Raw genomic sequence first — 16,525 nt, 5'->3', positions numbered from 1 at the left:
GGTTCTTTTAATGAGCCAATCTTTGAATTAACAGAGTATAAACATTTTGATTAACAAGATAGTGACAAGCCATTCATGAGGAATTTGCCCCCATGACACAAACACCTCCCACCAGGTTCCACATTAAACACTGAGGATTACACTGTAGCATAAGGTTTGGAGAACATGGAAATCCAAACAATATTGCAGACCAATTAGGCTTAACAGGCATATACAAACCATTTTAATCAAAAGCAAGAGAATACACAATATTCTTATATGTGCCTGGTATATTCTGTTAGTACACATACCAAGTCTTATTAAATCTGACAATACCAGCTGGGTGCAGTGGCTCATGCCTATAATCTCAACATTTTGGAAGACTGAGATGGTAGAAACATGTGGAGCCAGAAATTTGAGACCAGCCTGGGCAACACAGTGAAATCCTGTCCTTTTAAATAATCAAAAAGTTAGTAAGGCTGGGTAATGCATATCTGTAGTGTCAGCTTCTTGGGAGATTGAGGTGAAAGGATCACTTGAACCTGGGAGGTTATGGTTGCAGTGAGCCAAAATTATTCAACTGCACTACAGCCTGAGTGACAGAGTAAGTTCCTGCCTCAAACAACAAGAAGACATAAATTTAAGAAGACCAAAATCATACATGTTTTCTGACCAGAATTGAATAACACAAGAAATTAAGAGCAAAAGTAAAACTGACAAACCCAAATATATTTGAAAATGAAACAAACTCTTTAACATATTCTTGGCTTAAGGGTAAAAAAATTTAATCCTTCAAAGATGTCAATACAACCTAGAGTGGTGAACAGATTTATTATAATCTCTATAAAAATCTGAATAGCACAATTTTTTACAAACATGTTGTTTAAAATGTTTTAATTTAATGATAAACTATAGCCAAACACCCATTAAAAAACAAGGAGGCACTATATTTCCTGATTTCAAAACATATTAAAAGCTAAATAACACAAACAATGTGGTACTGACACACAGATAAACAGGCGAAAGAACATAATAGAGAGCCAAGAAATCAACCCTTCTATATATAATCAAATGATTTTCCACAAAGTTGCCATGAGCACACAATAGAGAGAAGATAATCTCTTCAAAACATAATGTTGAAAACTAGATATCAACACTGATAAAATAAAGTTAGATCATTTCCTTGAACCGTATATGAAAAGTATTTTAAATAAAATACTTACATATTAAAAAACTAACAAATCTCTTAGAAAAAAACATAGGGAGAAGACATGACATTGGTCTTGGCACCATTTTCTTAGATACAACATTAAATGGATGAGCAACAAAGAAAAAAAGAAAAATTTAACTACACTATATTCCAAAACTTCTGCATGTCAATGAAAACATTCAGTAGAGTGACAATGCCTTTCAGAAAGTGGGTGAAAATATTTGCAAATCACATATGATAGGAGTTAATATTAAAAATATATAAGTAACTCTTAAGACTGAACAATGAAGTTGAATAACTTGATTTAGAAATAAATAATTGAACTAAATTTTTATCAAAAAAGTTACACAAATGGGAAAACCCTTTGAAAAAACATGCAGAATTACCATTTGTAAAGAAATGAATAAAAATTACATTGAAAAACAAAATCACCTTATACTTAATAGGATGGCAACTATCAAATTTTTAGAAATACCAAATCTGTAGATTATGCAATAAAAATCACAGTCATGTTGATTGTGGGTGGAAAACAAGGATGCAGCCATTATTTAAAAACGTATAAATGTTCCTCAAGTAATTAAAATAAAAGTATCATCAAATACAGCAATCTCATTTATGAATTTATATCCAAAATATGCAACACAGGACCTGAAAGATATATTTGAACATCCATGTTTATTGTACCAGTACTCACAAAAGCTAAAAGGCTGAAGCAACTTAGATATTCCTTGACTTATAAACACATCAAAAACCATGTTATACACACACACACACACACACGTACACACACAATAGAATATTACTCAGCCTTAAGTAAATCTTGTCATATTTTAAGATAAACTATGAAAATATTATGTTACCTGAAATAAGACAGTAACAAAATGATGAATACTATATGATTCCACTTATATGAGATATCTTAGTTAGTCACACTCATAGAAACAAAACATGGAAGGGTGTTTGTCAAGGGCTGGGGGGAGGGTAAAATGGGCAGTTGTTAATTAATGGGTATTGAGTTTTAGTTTCACAAAATGAAAAATTTATAGAACTCTTTTATATAATATGAATATACTAAACAATCCTGAAATGTACAGCTTCTTTTTTTGAGACAGGGTCTCACTCTGTCACCCAAGCTTGAGTGCAGTGGTAAAATTACGGCACACTGTAGCCTCAAGCTCCCAGGCTCAAGTAATCCTCCACCACCAATCTCCAAAAGAGCTGAGAGTACAGGTGCACACCACCATGCCTGGCTATTTTTATAATTTTTTTTTTTTTGTAGAGAGAGAATCTCCATATGTTTTCTAGGCTGCTCTCAAACTTTTGGGCTCAAGCGATTCTTCCGTCTTCACCTCCTAAAATCCTGGGATGACAAATGTGAGCCACCACCATGCCTGGCCCTGAAATGTACACTTCAATAGATTTAAGATGGTAAATTTTATGTTTTAACAACAATGTTTTTCAAAGAAAAACCGAAAAAATACAGAATTAAAATTGTTTTCAAAAATTACCTTCAAATCACAAAAGTGTCTCTCTCACACAAAGGAAATACATATTCATCATTAAACACATGGTGAAAATAAGACTATTTCCTTGACTATTCACTTAGACAAGAAAAAACAACCGTTCAGCTAAGAGAGAATGTATAGAAGATAAGCCATAACAAAAATTAGGGTTATATTTATAGATACACACACATGTATATAATCTGGTTGTGATAGACCTATGGCCGATTTATAATTAAGCCCATTGATTTAAAGTGTACAAATAGAATTGCAAATTGTCTAATATTATAGTACATAAGTAAAATCAAAACCCACAATAAACTGATGTTAATAAACCAAGACTATAAAACACCAATATAGACTGGAAAACAATAATAAGAGAAATGTTTATTCATAAATTCTGGTTTGTGATATTGATATAATATTAAGAAAGAATTTGTCTAGATAACGATAATATTTGACTAACTGTACTCACGGAAGGCAGGTATTTTAAATCATTGACATGCACTATATGGCTGTAAAATTTCAGAAAAATTGCAGTATAGGCATAAATAAAAGATTCTCATGAGAAACTTTAAATAAACATTGTTTAAAAACTAGAAATAAGTTTTATGTTTTAAACATATGCTATTCTTACACAAAATAAAACTGCTGTAATCCAACTTTAGAAGCAAAAAATAGCCTTACATTGCTAAATGTAAGCAGAATATGGTTAGAGCCTGTGATATATACAACAAATATATGGGAAAAAATGATGTGATTATTTAGATACAGGCTGAAAAAGTGGTTGCAAATCCTATAATTCCTTTTTGCCTACAGCAAACTTAAATTTATAAGTAACTGTTTTAGTAAATATGGAGTGTCTACTAATTATCTAATTTACTTCAGGCATAACATGTAAATTCTAGAATATTGTTCTAAATCTCTGAATCTAAAATTACAAATTTGTAATAGAAAATAAAGAATAAAAATGTATAAAGAGAGTGAAGTAAGTAAGATGGAAGAAGGAAAGGTACCCTATTTTCTTACTCCCTGCACAGCAAGACAATTTGTCAGCCATCTCTGACAAAAATACCTTCATGAGAGAGCCAGGCCTCATGGCTCAAACCTGTAATGACAGCTACATGGTACGTTCAGGTTAGAAAATTGCCTCAGGTCAGGATTTCAAGACCAGCCTGGATTATGTAGCAAGACTCCGTCTCAAAAATAAGTGCCTTTAAGAGAGCTTTGAGATCCAGAGAGGGGGTTGTGAAGATCTGATAAAGCCCGAGATTGAAAAGTCTTCTTTTCAGAAGGCAGGCCCTCATTTAGGTGGGAAACTACAGGATCCTTGTTCTTAAGTACAGACTAGGAGGTGGCTTACCTAGCTTGGCACAACAGAAAATTCTGAACTTACTGTGTAACCATCTCAAACTCGTTCCAGCCACAATCTGAGAGAGGTCCTGCCCTTCCAGAGACCTGGAGGAAGACATTCATTTATAGCCATGCAGGCAGGCCTGCAGACCTTGGCCTTTGCCATGGTCCCTGAAGCAGTTCAATGACTCAGTTTCAGCTCCCTGAGCCACAGTTAATGGACAGTTCTGCCTACCTAAGAACCCACACAGTGACCTGGAAAAATTCTTTCTGGTACTCAGTGAAAGCTGTACTCATCCACATTTTGACATAAGGCCCACCATATGCAGACTTGACTGCAGACACCTGCACTAGTGTCTGCCCTACAGAGCAAAGTACCAAAAGAAATTCAATCTATCCAACATATAAAATGTGAATTACAACTACCAAATCCCCTTGTGACAAGCCAACTAAAGGTGGACCCGAGTGCGGACCCAGCAGCCTGGTGACCAAGCTATAACCCCTCTCCACTACAAACCCAAAGGGCATCCCATCACCCTGGGGGCCCAACAAAAGATGATCTTTACCTACTGAAAGTTTAAAAAACTTGAAGAAGTGTTTCTTCCTTCAAATTTACATACACCAGTGCAAAACTATATTGTGCCTATTGTCAATGCTTCTCTTTTAACATAGCATTGAAAGTACGTGGCAGAAGAATTAGTCGAAAAATAAGGAGTCATTAAAATGGAAAACAAGTAAAACGTTGCTGGTTGTAGATCATATGATCTTATATAAAACCATAAATAGTACATTAAAACCTGTCTAAACTACTAAATACAATCAGCAAATTTAGGAAAATATAAAATCAACATACAAGTTAGGGTTCCGTACACTTAAGACAAGCTCTCTGATAAAATACAGAAAGAAAACAATCTTATTTACAATAGCATTAAAATGATAAATTTCGAGAACAAATTTAACAAAGGAGGTAAAAAATCTTTACAATGATATATCAGTAATAGAAATTATAAAAGGCATAAATAAATTTTAAAATATTTCATGTCTATGGCCAGGTGCGGTGGCTCACATCTGTAATCCCAGCACTTTGGGAGGCCGAGATGGGCAGATCACGAGGTCAGAAGATCGTGACCATCCTAGCTAACAGGTGAAATCCTGTCTCTACTAAAAATACAAAAAAATTAGCAGGGCATGGTAGCAGGCACCTGTAGTCCCAGCTACTCCGGAGGCTGAGGCAGGAGAATGGCATAAACCCAGGAGGTGGAGCTTGCAGTGAGCCGAGATCGCACCACTGCACTCCAGCCTGGGCAACAGAGTGAGACTCCGTCTCAAAAAAAAAAAAAAATTCATGTCTATGCATTTAAAGAATAAATACTGTTAAAGTACCATGTTACCCAAAGTGATCTATAGATTCAATAAACTCTCTAACAGAATTTCAGTGGCAATTTTTTTAAGCAATGGAAAACACTATTTTAGAATTTCCATGAAACTACAATAAACTTTGAATAGTCAAAGCAATCTTAAAAACAAAGAACAAAGCAGAGGGGCATCATACTTTTTAACTTCAAACTATATTTGAAGACTAGAGTAATATAAACAAGATAAAATGTGCAAAAAAATGAACCAAAAAAACAATGAAACAGAAACTACTACTCACATTTCACACATGATGCAAAAAGAAAACTTTAAAAATTGTTTAACACAGAGTTTCTTAAAATTATGCAGATTTGTGTGTTCCCAAAAAGAATGTAAAAGTAGTCAGACTGTGCAGTTTTTTATATGCCATGAAGAGGATGGTGGCTCTCACTGAAAACTTGAAAGAAGATCACCAGAAAGAAAGTAGAATCCTTAGAAAATTTAAAAGCATAAAACAGAAGATGTCCAAATGTGAGAGAAAAAAAACAAAACAAACAAAAAAACCCTCAGGCTTCCCAGAAACTATTTCCTATAAAACACAGCTTTCCAACTCACATTTTAACAACTGGCTTTCTCCTTAATTTTTAGATCTCTCATCTGTGTCATCCATTGTATTCACCTTCACTCTCACCTACCTGGGGGCTCATCCACCATCTCATGTCTCTTCGTATTCCAGGGCTCTTTTTCTTGCTCCAGACAGGTGATCAGGTCTGGCTTAGAGACAGTAATACCTGTTTCATTACAAATAAATACGTAAATTTTGCTCATGTTCTCCAATTACCAACCTAGTTATGTGTTCAGTAAAGAGGGTATAATAAAATATTTTCATAAAGTAATCATAAAATTCTGATTTCTAACAGAGAATTTTAAATATTTTAAATTTATAGGTTATTAATTTCACTACCCAGTAATACTGAGTTAAAACTTGGTGTTGGCAATTAGATTTTAAGGTATGGGCAACAATATTTTATGTTACTAAATTAATGAAATTACTGCTAATCTAGAGTAAAGGACACAGATCAGCTCAGGAATGTGTAAAGTTCAGGTCAAGATGAAACATCCTGAAGAAGTTATTTTATACATGGACAAATCTCCAAGATTCTCTTGAAAACACGGATCTGAAACTCATTTATGCAAAGCATAAATTACCAAAACATACTCTACAAAAAAGAGAAATGAAACCATTAAGGTATGTTTGGAATTGTGTGTTGAAGTTATCCTCACCCAGGAAGACCAGATTCCTGTAGTTCTCTAACATCATGTTCCTATATAAATTCCACCGTGCAGTGTCCAAGAATTGCCACTCCATCAGAGAGAATTCTATGGCCACATCTGTAAATGTCAACAGTCCCTGAAAAACACACACACACACAGAGACACATAGACACACACACACACACACACACACACACACACACACACACACACCCCAGGTAGCCAGCAGAATTTATAACTTGACTAAAGGCAAAATGAGAGAGTAAAAAGAACTGGTTCTGACTTACAGGAGTGACTGAAATTATCCAATAAAATATTTATTTACACAGAAATATGTCCTAATGTATTCTCTAATCCTGAGAAAAGAGAATGGCATAAGATCCACACCACCAGCATATCTATAATACTTTTCTGGATGATAAAGTATAAAATTAAGGGCATAAACACAAATGTGCACACTTTTCAGTGCTCTATTTGCATCATACAGAATCAGTTATGTATATTTTTCAGGTGGAAAAGATATGTTGAGTTGGAAGTTACCTCTATAATTTGTCATTTTTAGTAGCGATTTTAAATAGTCTGTCTTTAACACCCTAATAGCAAGTATCTCCTAATATAGCTTTTAGAAGTTTTTGTGTAATAAATGCCATCTTGTTTAAATCAGCATTTTCTAAACAGTGTTCTGCATAGAGCTAATGGAGAACACAGATGGAATCTCAACATTAGATGTTCTTCATGTTTACTAAGGACTCCAGCTTTTCCCAATAGGAATCTTGAGTATCCACACCTTCCCATGTTCAGCACCACAAGGGGAACATTTTTAATACTGCAGACCATAAATTCCTGGTGAGAATTTTGCATGGCGTATAAGAAGCCATGATGTAGAGAATGTAGAGAAAGCTATGGTATATAGGAAATAAAGATTTTTCAGAGACCTTGACTATCATAAAAAATTTAAAACATACCTAAAACAAACTTATTAGGGAGAAAAAACAAGTAGAGAGATTAAGGTTTGCAAGTACTGAATGCATGGCATTCCAGGAGGCAGAGTGGACACAGCTCTTTATACAAGACATGTTTAGCTGAAAAAAAAAGTCATTTTTTCCTCTTTCTCCTCATTCTCTGGAAATTCACTTCAGATGAGATTCTCTGGACAAATTACATCTGGATCTGGAGAATATGCCTTAAAAGTGTCAGCACCACATGTTTACCTGCTACCACCACACCCACAGGCAGAAGGACCAAGAGCTGCAAAAAAAGTCCACCCATTTCTGTTTTTTATATTAAAAAAAAAAAAGACTCAGGAATTATGAGATGTTCCATGGAAATAAAAGTAAAAGCTTCTTCTTTCCTGTCCTCAGGTGACCTCCCTTTTAATAGACTCCATCAATTTCTGCTACAGTAAATGAAAATATGAGCCACACTTTCCTGTCACTACCAAACCCAAACAGAACAGGCCCTGTGACCACCTTTTAGTTCAAAGGTGGAACTTAACTCTCATAAATGTATCCTGAACCTCTCATACTCGATTCTGGCCTCACCTAAGAGTCACATGAGGCAGTTAATTTAAGCAACATGAATGCTTCTACTCAGAATTATAAATAGAACCTGTAGTAAAAAAAAAAAAAAAAGCATGAGTAAAGAAATTTCAGCAAATTAGCCATGTCATCCTAACTAGAAACATGGGCTGATAACCATTTAGCCAAGCATTGCCCCTTAAACTTTAATAAGCTTAAAAATCAATTGGTAATTTTGGCCCCACTCTGTGCGATATAATCCTGCAGGTTTGGAAAGCGTCCGTGAGTGAGTATTTTACACAAGTTCCCAGTTAATGCTGGTGTTGCTTTCCCTGGGCTCATCATTAGCAGTAGTTAGAGAAAGCAGGCACAGCAAAGAGTCCCTTACACTCAGCACCCTTGTCACAACACACATACTTCTAGGACAAATGAAGACAACCAATTTCCTTATTCTTTGCTGGTTCTCTAAATTTTACAGAACAAACAGAAGGCAGCAATGTTTGAATAAATTTACATTTAGAAACCAACATGTGCACACGTACTAATGCAATGTTTATTAAGCAGGTACTATGGGCTCAAGAGTATGTTACAGAGCACTGTGTTGGGTATAACATACTGTGTGATTTAATCCTCATAACACCCTGGGAGCTGGTACTGTCTTTAATAATTCCCAGATTTTAGACAGGGGGCCTAGCATTTTTATGTCTCCTTCTGATTATCTGTCATTGATTTTTTTTTTAAAGTATAGAATAAAACCTAAACATAGACAGGTAAAAGGGATATAGAAAGAGTTTATATAGTTTAGCAGAATTTGTATTGTGTTTATATTTACTTTTTGTGACTTGTGGAACAACTACTGGATCTGCAGAAATAAGAGAACAAGTTGTACTTGGACTGTCTCTGCTAGCACTGTTTAAAAAAAAAAAAATAGGCCAGGCACGGTGGTTTACACCTGTAATCCCTGCACTTTGGGAGGTTGAGGCGGGTGGATCGCATTTTAGCAAGAGGAGAAAAGGGAGAGGAGATTCTCATATCTACATGTCTACTCAGTGCACACGTTCCTCTGATTGGGTATCTGCGCTCCATGGTCTGCGAATTAGTTTCAGGAGTGAAGATACAAGAGTCATTGAAAGAGGTAAAACAGTTGATTGCTGCCCTGTCAAATTTGTAGAAATCTGGTCTAGTCTCTCTAGAAGTGACTACAGAAAACTACAGGTACCTAACACGCAGAGACACAATTCTGCCTGCATATTTAAGGGAAAGCAGGCACTTTACAGCAAATTTGTGAGCTGACTGGAAGGCTGAGGGGGAAAGTCCCCTCTATGGTAAATTCTGGTTGGCACCTTATATGTTTTTATCATGTCTGATAATTCTAGACATTGTTTGGAAAATATAATTAAAAGAAAAATTTTCTCCATCCCCAGAGAAACACCACAATGACAGAACAGTAAGAATTGTGTTTTATTTTTTTTATGCTAAGTTCAAATGTATTTTTTTGATAATACAAAAAAGTAATCCTTGAAAAATCAGAATACATAACAGAAAAGAGCACAATAGCTTAAGTATTAAACATCTGTATGAAATAACTGTTGCAAAGATTGACAAAAATGCACACTTAGAACATGCGGTTATTTAAAAACAAACAAACAAAACACCACACGATTCTGTAGAACCAATGTTATGTCACCACCAGGAGAGCACCAAGGAAGGCACCACTGGAAAGACAACATACTTGGAAAGTCTCTATAAATAAAGTAAATGCTAATCTGGTCGAAAAATCGGTGTCTTTGGTAAAAATTCTATGAGGATGACATATTCCATCATGTTATTCGTTTCACATTTCCTTTTGCTCAGTCTCCAATGCAGGCACAGCTTGTGGTATAACCTATTGTTTTCCCATTCTAATAACTTCTCAATCGATCTTCGTGTCCTTTTACTGAGGCAAATAACTGGCCACATACTGCAACCTAACGTGCAGCAGCAACAAAGGCAGCCACAAAGTAGCCAACGTACATTAACGGGAAGGTTCTTCTTAAGACAACTGTTAACTCTGTTGATGCTGGCTTTAAATTCTTCAGGAGCTACTTTTCCAGTTAACGAAGAAGGGAATTCTGATTCAAATTTGTTGCTCAGTCCAAATACCGTGACGTGACCGGAGCCGCGGACGACCACCGGGTCCGGCGAGTACTTGAGCAGCTGCTCCTCCAGGGCCCACTCCTCGTCCTCCTCTTCCTCATAGATTTCGTCAAAATCCGCCACCCTGAGCCTCGGAGCGCCCCTGCCCAAAGGGGCCTGACTCCCGGGGTTGGCGCCGGGGTACCCGCGGGCGAGGCAGCGGAGGCTGAGGGGAGTCGCCGCTGCCACCGGTTCCGAGGCCGCGGAGTTCGCTGTCGGTTGTCTCGGCTCCGGCTACAGAGGAGATGGGGTCGGGACCGTAGCCACCACTATCATCAGCAATAACAACAACACAATGTCAACATCCGCCCAGAGGCGGACACCTCCACAAGCACAGAGGCCGCTACCTCGGCAGCAGCAGTAGCAACTCAGGCAACCACAGCAACAGCCTGAGCCACCGGCAGCGGGAGCAGCCGGCTACGGTATCGCGAGACTTCCCGGGCCTACGGGTGGGCGGGAGCGTGCGCAGGCGCGTGGGCGCGCGGACTCAAGAATTGTGTTTTATTACCTAATTAATTGAGAATGCGTCGTGCATCACAGTCTATCTGCTTAACAGATTGCAAAGAAAGAAAGATGATCACCATAATTAGTCCACGAGTAGAAGAATATACGGCACCATGTCATACATAGTTCATCCTGAATTCACCTGGTAACTGGAGAGGCTATTCATGTATGCTAATAGGTTATATTCAGTGATAAAATAAACTTTTCACATCTTCACAATGTAAGGTAGTTTTGCAACTTGAAGCCAGGTGCCTGCCGAAAGCAGGCTCACTCTGCTACACAAATGGTTGATTAGGGTGCTGTCTTTTTGGTTATTTACATTTTAAAGCAATGGCTCTCTACTCCCTGAGCCCTGGGTTATAGCAATCCTGCTTGCCGTCTCCTCCTGATGGCTAGTGCCCTTTCTTGAACCCTACCATCTGCTACTGAGGTACAGCCCACAGCACAGGGCTCACAGCTGGAAACTCACGTCTTACATGAACCCCAGTTGCCACAGCAGCACTTGAGTGCCACATCAGAGAATGAAGCCTGAGCAGCAGAAGGAGAGCTTGCAGACCTCCTGGTTAGAACTGCACCTTCATGATAATGGAAATGAAAGCAGTGTTTCAGCCTCAGTTTCTGTTTGTATAATGGTGACATGAAAAAAATACTGCTGGATTTCCAGCATGAGTCACATAGAGATAGGTCTAAGAGTTCTCCCTGTGACAGCCCAGCTCATTCACAGGCACCATGGGATACTAATAGGACCCCTGAAACAGCCACTCAAAGCACTGGAGAGAAAAGCAGCTCTCAGTCTGAGAAAGATTATATTGAGAAAAGAAAGCTAAAGGCGTCTTCAGAACACTTCTATTAGATATAAACTTGATCCAATCAGCCAGAAAATATTCTCCTTAAAGGAATTTCTCTCTAAAACCCCAAAGCACCGCCTGGCATGGTGGCTTATGCCTGTAATCCCAGCACTTTGGGAGGCTGAGGCAGGCAGATCACTTGTGGCCAGAAGTTCAAGACCAATCTGGCTAACATGGTGAAACCCCATCTCTACTAAAAATCCAAAATCAGCTGGACTTGGTGGCTTCTGCCTGTGATCCCAGCCACTCAGGAGGCTGAGGCAGGAGAATCACCTGAGCTTGGGAGGCAGAGGTTGCAGTGAGCCAAGATCACGCCACTGCACTCCAGCATGGGTGACAGAGCTAGACTCTGTCTGAAAATAAATAAATAAATAAATAAATAAATAAATAAAAAGAGATATTTTTCAGAGACCCTTGACTATCAGTAAAATTTTTAAAAATAGTTAAAACAAACTCATTACGGAGGAAAAACACAAGAAGAGAAGTAAAGGTTTGCAAGTACTAAACGCATGGAATTCCAGGAGGCAGAGTGAACATAGCTCTTGACCTGAGACGTGTTTAGCTGAAAAACAAAGGCATATTTTTTTCCGTATCTCCTGCTTCTCTGGGATTCCTTTTCAGTTGAGATTCTCTGGACAAATTACACCTGTATCTTGAGAATATGCCTTTAAAGGTGTCAGTACCACCTGTTTACCTGCTACCTCCACACCCACAGGCAGAAGTACCAAGACCCACTGAAAAAGTCCACCCACTTCTGTCCTTCATAACATGAAAAAATCAGGAACAATTAATTGCTCCATGATGATAGAAATATATGTTTCTCCTTTCCTGTCTTCGGTGCCCTTCCCTGTCACAGATACCAACAATCTCTGCTACAGTAATAAAAATATGGGCCACACTGCCCAGTCCACACCAAACCCAAACAGAACAGGCCCTATGATCACCCTGTAGAAAACAGCTGAAACTGAACTCTCATGAGTGTATCTTCAACCCCTCATACTTGATTCTGGTCTCACCTTAGAGTCACATGAGGCACTTAATTAAAACAACATGGATGCGTCCAACAATAAAAAGAACCCATGGAAAGGGCATGAGCAAAGATATTTCTGTGAATTGGCAATGTAATTTGAGTATCCACACCTAAGTAATCCACATTACTCACAATGGCAAAAACTGTAGTAACTTTTGCACCAAATGAATAGAACCCTGGGTTTATAACCACTTAGCTAAGCATTGCCTCTCAAGCTTTAATGACCTTATAAACCACTTGGTAATTTTAGTCCCTCTCTATGTAATGTGATTCTGCAGGTTTTCAAAGGGTCCATGAATGTGTGTTTTAAATAAATCCCCTGTCAATGCTGATGATGCTCCCCATAGGCTCATTACTAGCATTAGTTAGAGAAACAGGCACAGCACAGAGTCCCTTACACTTGGCATTCTTGTCACAACACAAATACTTCTGGCACAAATGAAGACAACCAATCTCCATCCTAAAGTATCAAATTCTTTGCTGGCTCTTTAAAGTTTACAGAGGCAACAAAAGGTAGCAGTGCCCGAATAAGCCTGCATTTGGAAAACAACATGTACACATGGACTAATGCAATGTTTACTAAGCAGGTAATATGTGCTAAAGAGTATGTTGCAGAGCACTGCGCTAGAAATAACACATTATGTGATTTAATCCTCATAACACACTGGGAGTTGGTACTAAGTATTTAATAATTCCCAGCATTAGGTGAAGGGCCCAGCATATGTATTTCACCTTCTGTTTCTGTTCTTGGTTTTTTTTTAAAAAACGTATAGAATAAAAGCTAAATGTAGACAGATGACCGGAATACAGAAAAGTTGAATGCAGTTTAGAAAAATTTATATCGTGTTTATATTTACTTTTTTGTGACTTGTGGAGCAACTACTGAATCTGCAGGAATAGAAAACAAGTTGCTAAATGGAATGTCTCTGCAAGCACTGATTTAATAGAAAATTTAAAAATGAAGACCTTAAAATATTACTTTATTTTTCCCATTTATCTCCTTTGGGGTGCAGAAAATTGTGAGCACCAGTTTTAGAAAGGCAGCAGGATTCACCAGCCAAAACTCTCATCTCTTCTGTGAGGCAAGAGTCCAGAGTGGGGCCAGATCTAAATAAGACCCCCAAATAGAATGAATCTGAACAGAACTGGGGCAGGGAGTGGACCTTACGTAGAATTCTGTTCTCTGTGCCACTGGGATATTTCCAGTTCTGTTTTCCTAAGCTTCCCTAAGAGAAACTTATATCTCAGAGTTTGTATAATTTTTTTTAGCCACTGCCCTAATAAGCAATTTAAATAAATGTTTTAAGGCTTTCTAGGGTAATTATTAGAATATAAACATATATTATTAGCAGGAAATAGAAATTCATGTAATAATAACAACTCTTCTGTTCATAAATATCCCCTTAGTTGATGACATAAGAAGTCACTACAATATGAAGAAAGTGGCCCAAATAAAGCCCAAGGTTTTTTGCACACATCTGTTCATTGTATCAACCACATGATGCTTAATTCAACCCTTTATTCAGGTGCTAGCCTAGACTAAAAGTTCCTGGATGGTAGGAACCATGACTGCTTCATCTGTTTTTCTAATGGTCATATAAAATAAAAGCAATTAGTTTATACGTTTAAGTCTTCAGGCGTCCTGGTTGTTTGTCACCCAAGTACCAGAAAACTGGAGAAAGTCTCATCTGGGTACCCACCAAAGTCATCTCCTGTGTAAGGGGAGGAGCAAATACAGGATGACTCAATTTTTTACTCTGAGACAGAAGCAGAATTGACCACTTTTGTTACCCTGGCACAATTCTGCTCTGGACATCCTCAAATGCCTCAAAGATGCCCAGCTGATAGTGAGAGTTCCCAGTGACCCTGGGCTGATGGCCCAGTGATAAGCCAGGCAGGAGAGAATCAAGCTAATTCTTTTTTTTTTTTTCCTTTGAGACGGAGTCTCACTCTGTCTCCCAGGCTAGAGTGCAGTGACACAATCTCAACTCACTGCAACCTCTGACTCCCAGGTTCAAGCGATTCTCCTGCCACAGCCTCCTGAGTAGCTGGGATTAGACACCCGCCACAGCACCCGGTTAACTTTTGTATTTTAATTAGAGACAGGGTTTCACCATGTTGGCCAGGCTGGTCTCGAACTCCTAAGGTGATCCGACCACCTCAGTCTCCCAAAGTCCTGGGATTATAGCCATGAGCCACTGTGCCCGGCCATTGCCAAACTTTAAAAAGAAAAAAGAAGTGTTCAAGACCATTTAAGTCCTTCCCCAAACTAGCACACTGTCAGTTCACAGGTTTCTACTGCCCTGATTAAATAAGCCGGATTTAGGCTTTGTAAAACAGATTCTGTATCTCAATGGAAACAGCTGTAAAAGCACCTGGCAATGGGCGTGGATATAGGAGGGATGAAAAATTGCTACAATTTTTGCAATGAATATTATTCTGCCTTTTTTGCATATGTGGTTTATACAACTCTTTTACACCAAGAAACTTTTCCAAAGATCGACAGCTACCAAGTGGCTGGGCTGAAACTCAAGATAAACTGAATTTGTTGATTTATGCTGCTCCATAGATCAAACTATTGGCTTCTGCAGACCCATGAAATGCTGGAGAATGATACTTTTACAACAGAAGCCGGATTTTGTGTGTGTGGTGTGTGTGTGTGTGCGCCCATGTAGTACTGTTTATTATGGGAATAATCCTGTCAAGAAATTGCAGAAGCACAGGGTGCCTCACACCTATAATCCTAGCACTTTGGGAGGCTGAGTTGAAAGAATCACTTGAGTTCAGGAGTTCAAGCACAGCCTGGGCAACATTGTAAGAACCTGTGTCTATGAAAACAGTTTTCAGGCGGGGCGCGGTGGCTCACGCCTGTAATCCCAGCACTTTGGGAGGCCGAGGCAGGCGGATCACGAGGTCAGGAGATCGAGACCATTTTGGCTAACACGATGAAACCCTGTCTCTACTAAAAACACAAAAAATTAGCCAGGCATGGTGGTGGGCGCCTGTAGTTCCAGCTACTAGGGGGCTGAGGCAGGAGAATGGCATGAACCCAGAAGGCAGAGCTTGCAGTGAGCCAAGATAGCGCCACTGCACTCCCACCTGGGCAACAGAGGAAGACTCCATCTTAAAAAAAAAAAAAAGAAGAAGAAGAAGAAGAAAAAGAAGACAATTTTCAAAAATTAGCCAGGTATGATGTTGCATGCCTGTAGTCCCAGCTACTCAGGTGGGTGAAGCAGGAGAATTGCTTGAGCCAAGAAGATCCAGGCTGCAATGAGCAATATAATTGGTTACACCACCTCACTCCAGCCAAGATAAAAGAGTGAGACACTATCTCAAAGAAAAATGGCAGGAGCATTTTGAACAGACATAGAATAATCTGAAAAGCTGAGGGATGAGCTTAGAAAGTCAAAGCCCAAGAACATTATTTATTTTTATCAATTTGAAAACTTGTAAAAGAAAAAAAAAAAAATTAGAGAAATTAAACAGGATTAAATTGCGCAAAAAAAAATTGCAAATAAGATAGCCTGTGGATCCAGATTAGGCTCAGAGATACTCCAGCATAGCCACATGGTGGAAAAAGCAAAGTGACACACAGAAAATGGAAGAAAGGTACAGAAACAGTTGGATTGATTACAGCTTAGAATTTGCCTTATTTGAATATAATTTAAACATTTGACATCCTTATATTTTCCAGAACACTGCAGCTGGTACAAGAACGGGTACAGCCTATTTATATATCAAGTTAGGTTTCAGTTTAGTACGTAAAAAAAAAAAAAACC

At 38.3% G+C, this 16,525-nt stretch overlaps 1 protein-coding gene and 1 pseudogene across 2 annotated transcripts in view; both read right to left on the bottom strand.

Annotated features, from left to right (window-relative positions):
• Positions 1-16,525, bottom strand: part of LOC100424307 (uncharacterized) — an 87,381-nt gene that overhangs the window by 69,116 nt on the left and 1,740 nt on the right. Inside the window, 3 exon segments of the mRNA XM_077979902.1 lie at positions 6,089-6,188; positions 6,682-6,804; positions 13,723-13,891. Of these exon segments, the coding sequence (XP_077836028.1) occupies positions 6,089-6,188; positions 6,682-6,804; positions 13,723-13,891 (392 nt within the window).
• On the bottom strand, positions 9,649-11,034 carry LOC695703 (cysteine-rich hydrophobic domain-containing protein 2 pseudogene; annotated as a pseudogene). The gene is made up of 2 exons (XR_013409098.1): positions 11,011-11,034; positions 9,649-10,598 (listed from the first exon to the last, which is right to left on the bottom strand). The product of XR_013409098.1 is annotated as a cysteine-rich hydrophobic domain-containing protein 2 pseudogene (transcript).

Source organism: Macaca mulatta, chromosome 19, assembly GCF_049350105.2.
Source record: "Macaca mulatta isolate MMU2019108-1 chromosome 19, T2T-MMU8v2.0, whole genome shotgun sequence".
Taxonomy (NCBI): domain Eukaryota; kingdom Metazoa; phylum Chordata; class Mammalia; order Primates; family Cercopithecidae; genus Macaca; species Macaca mulatta.
Note: the sequence above shows the minus strand (reverse complement) of the source record. Positions and strands in the feature narration are given on the sequence as shown.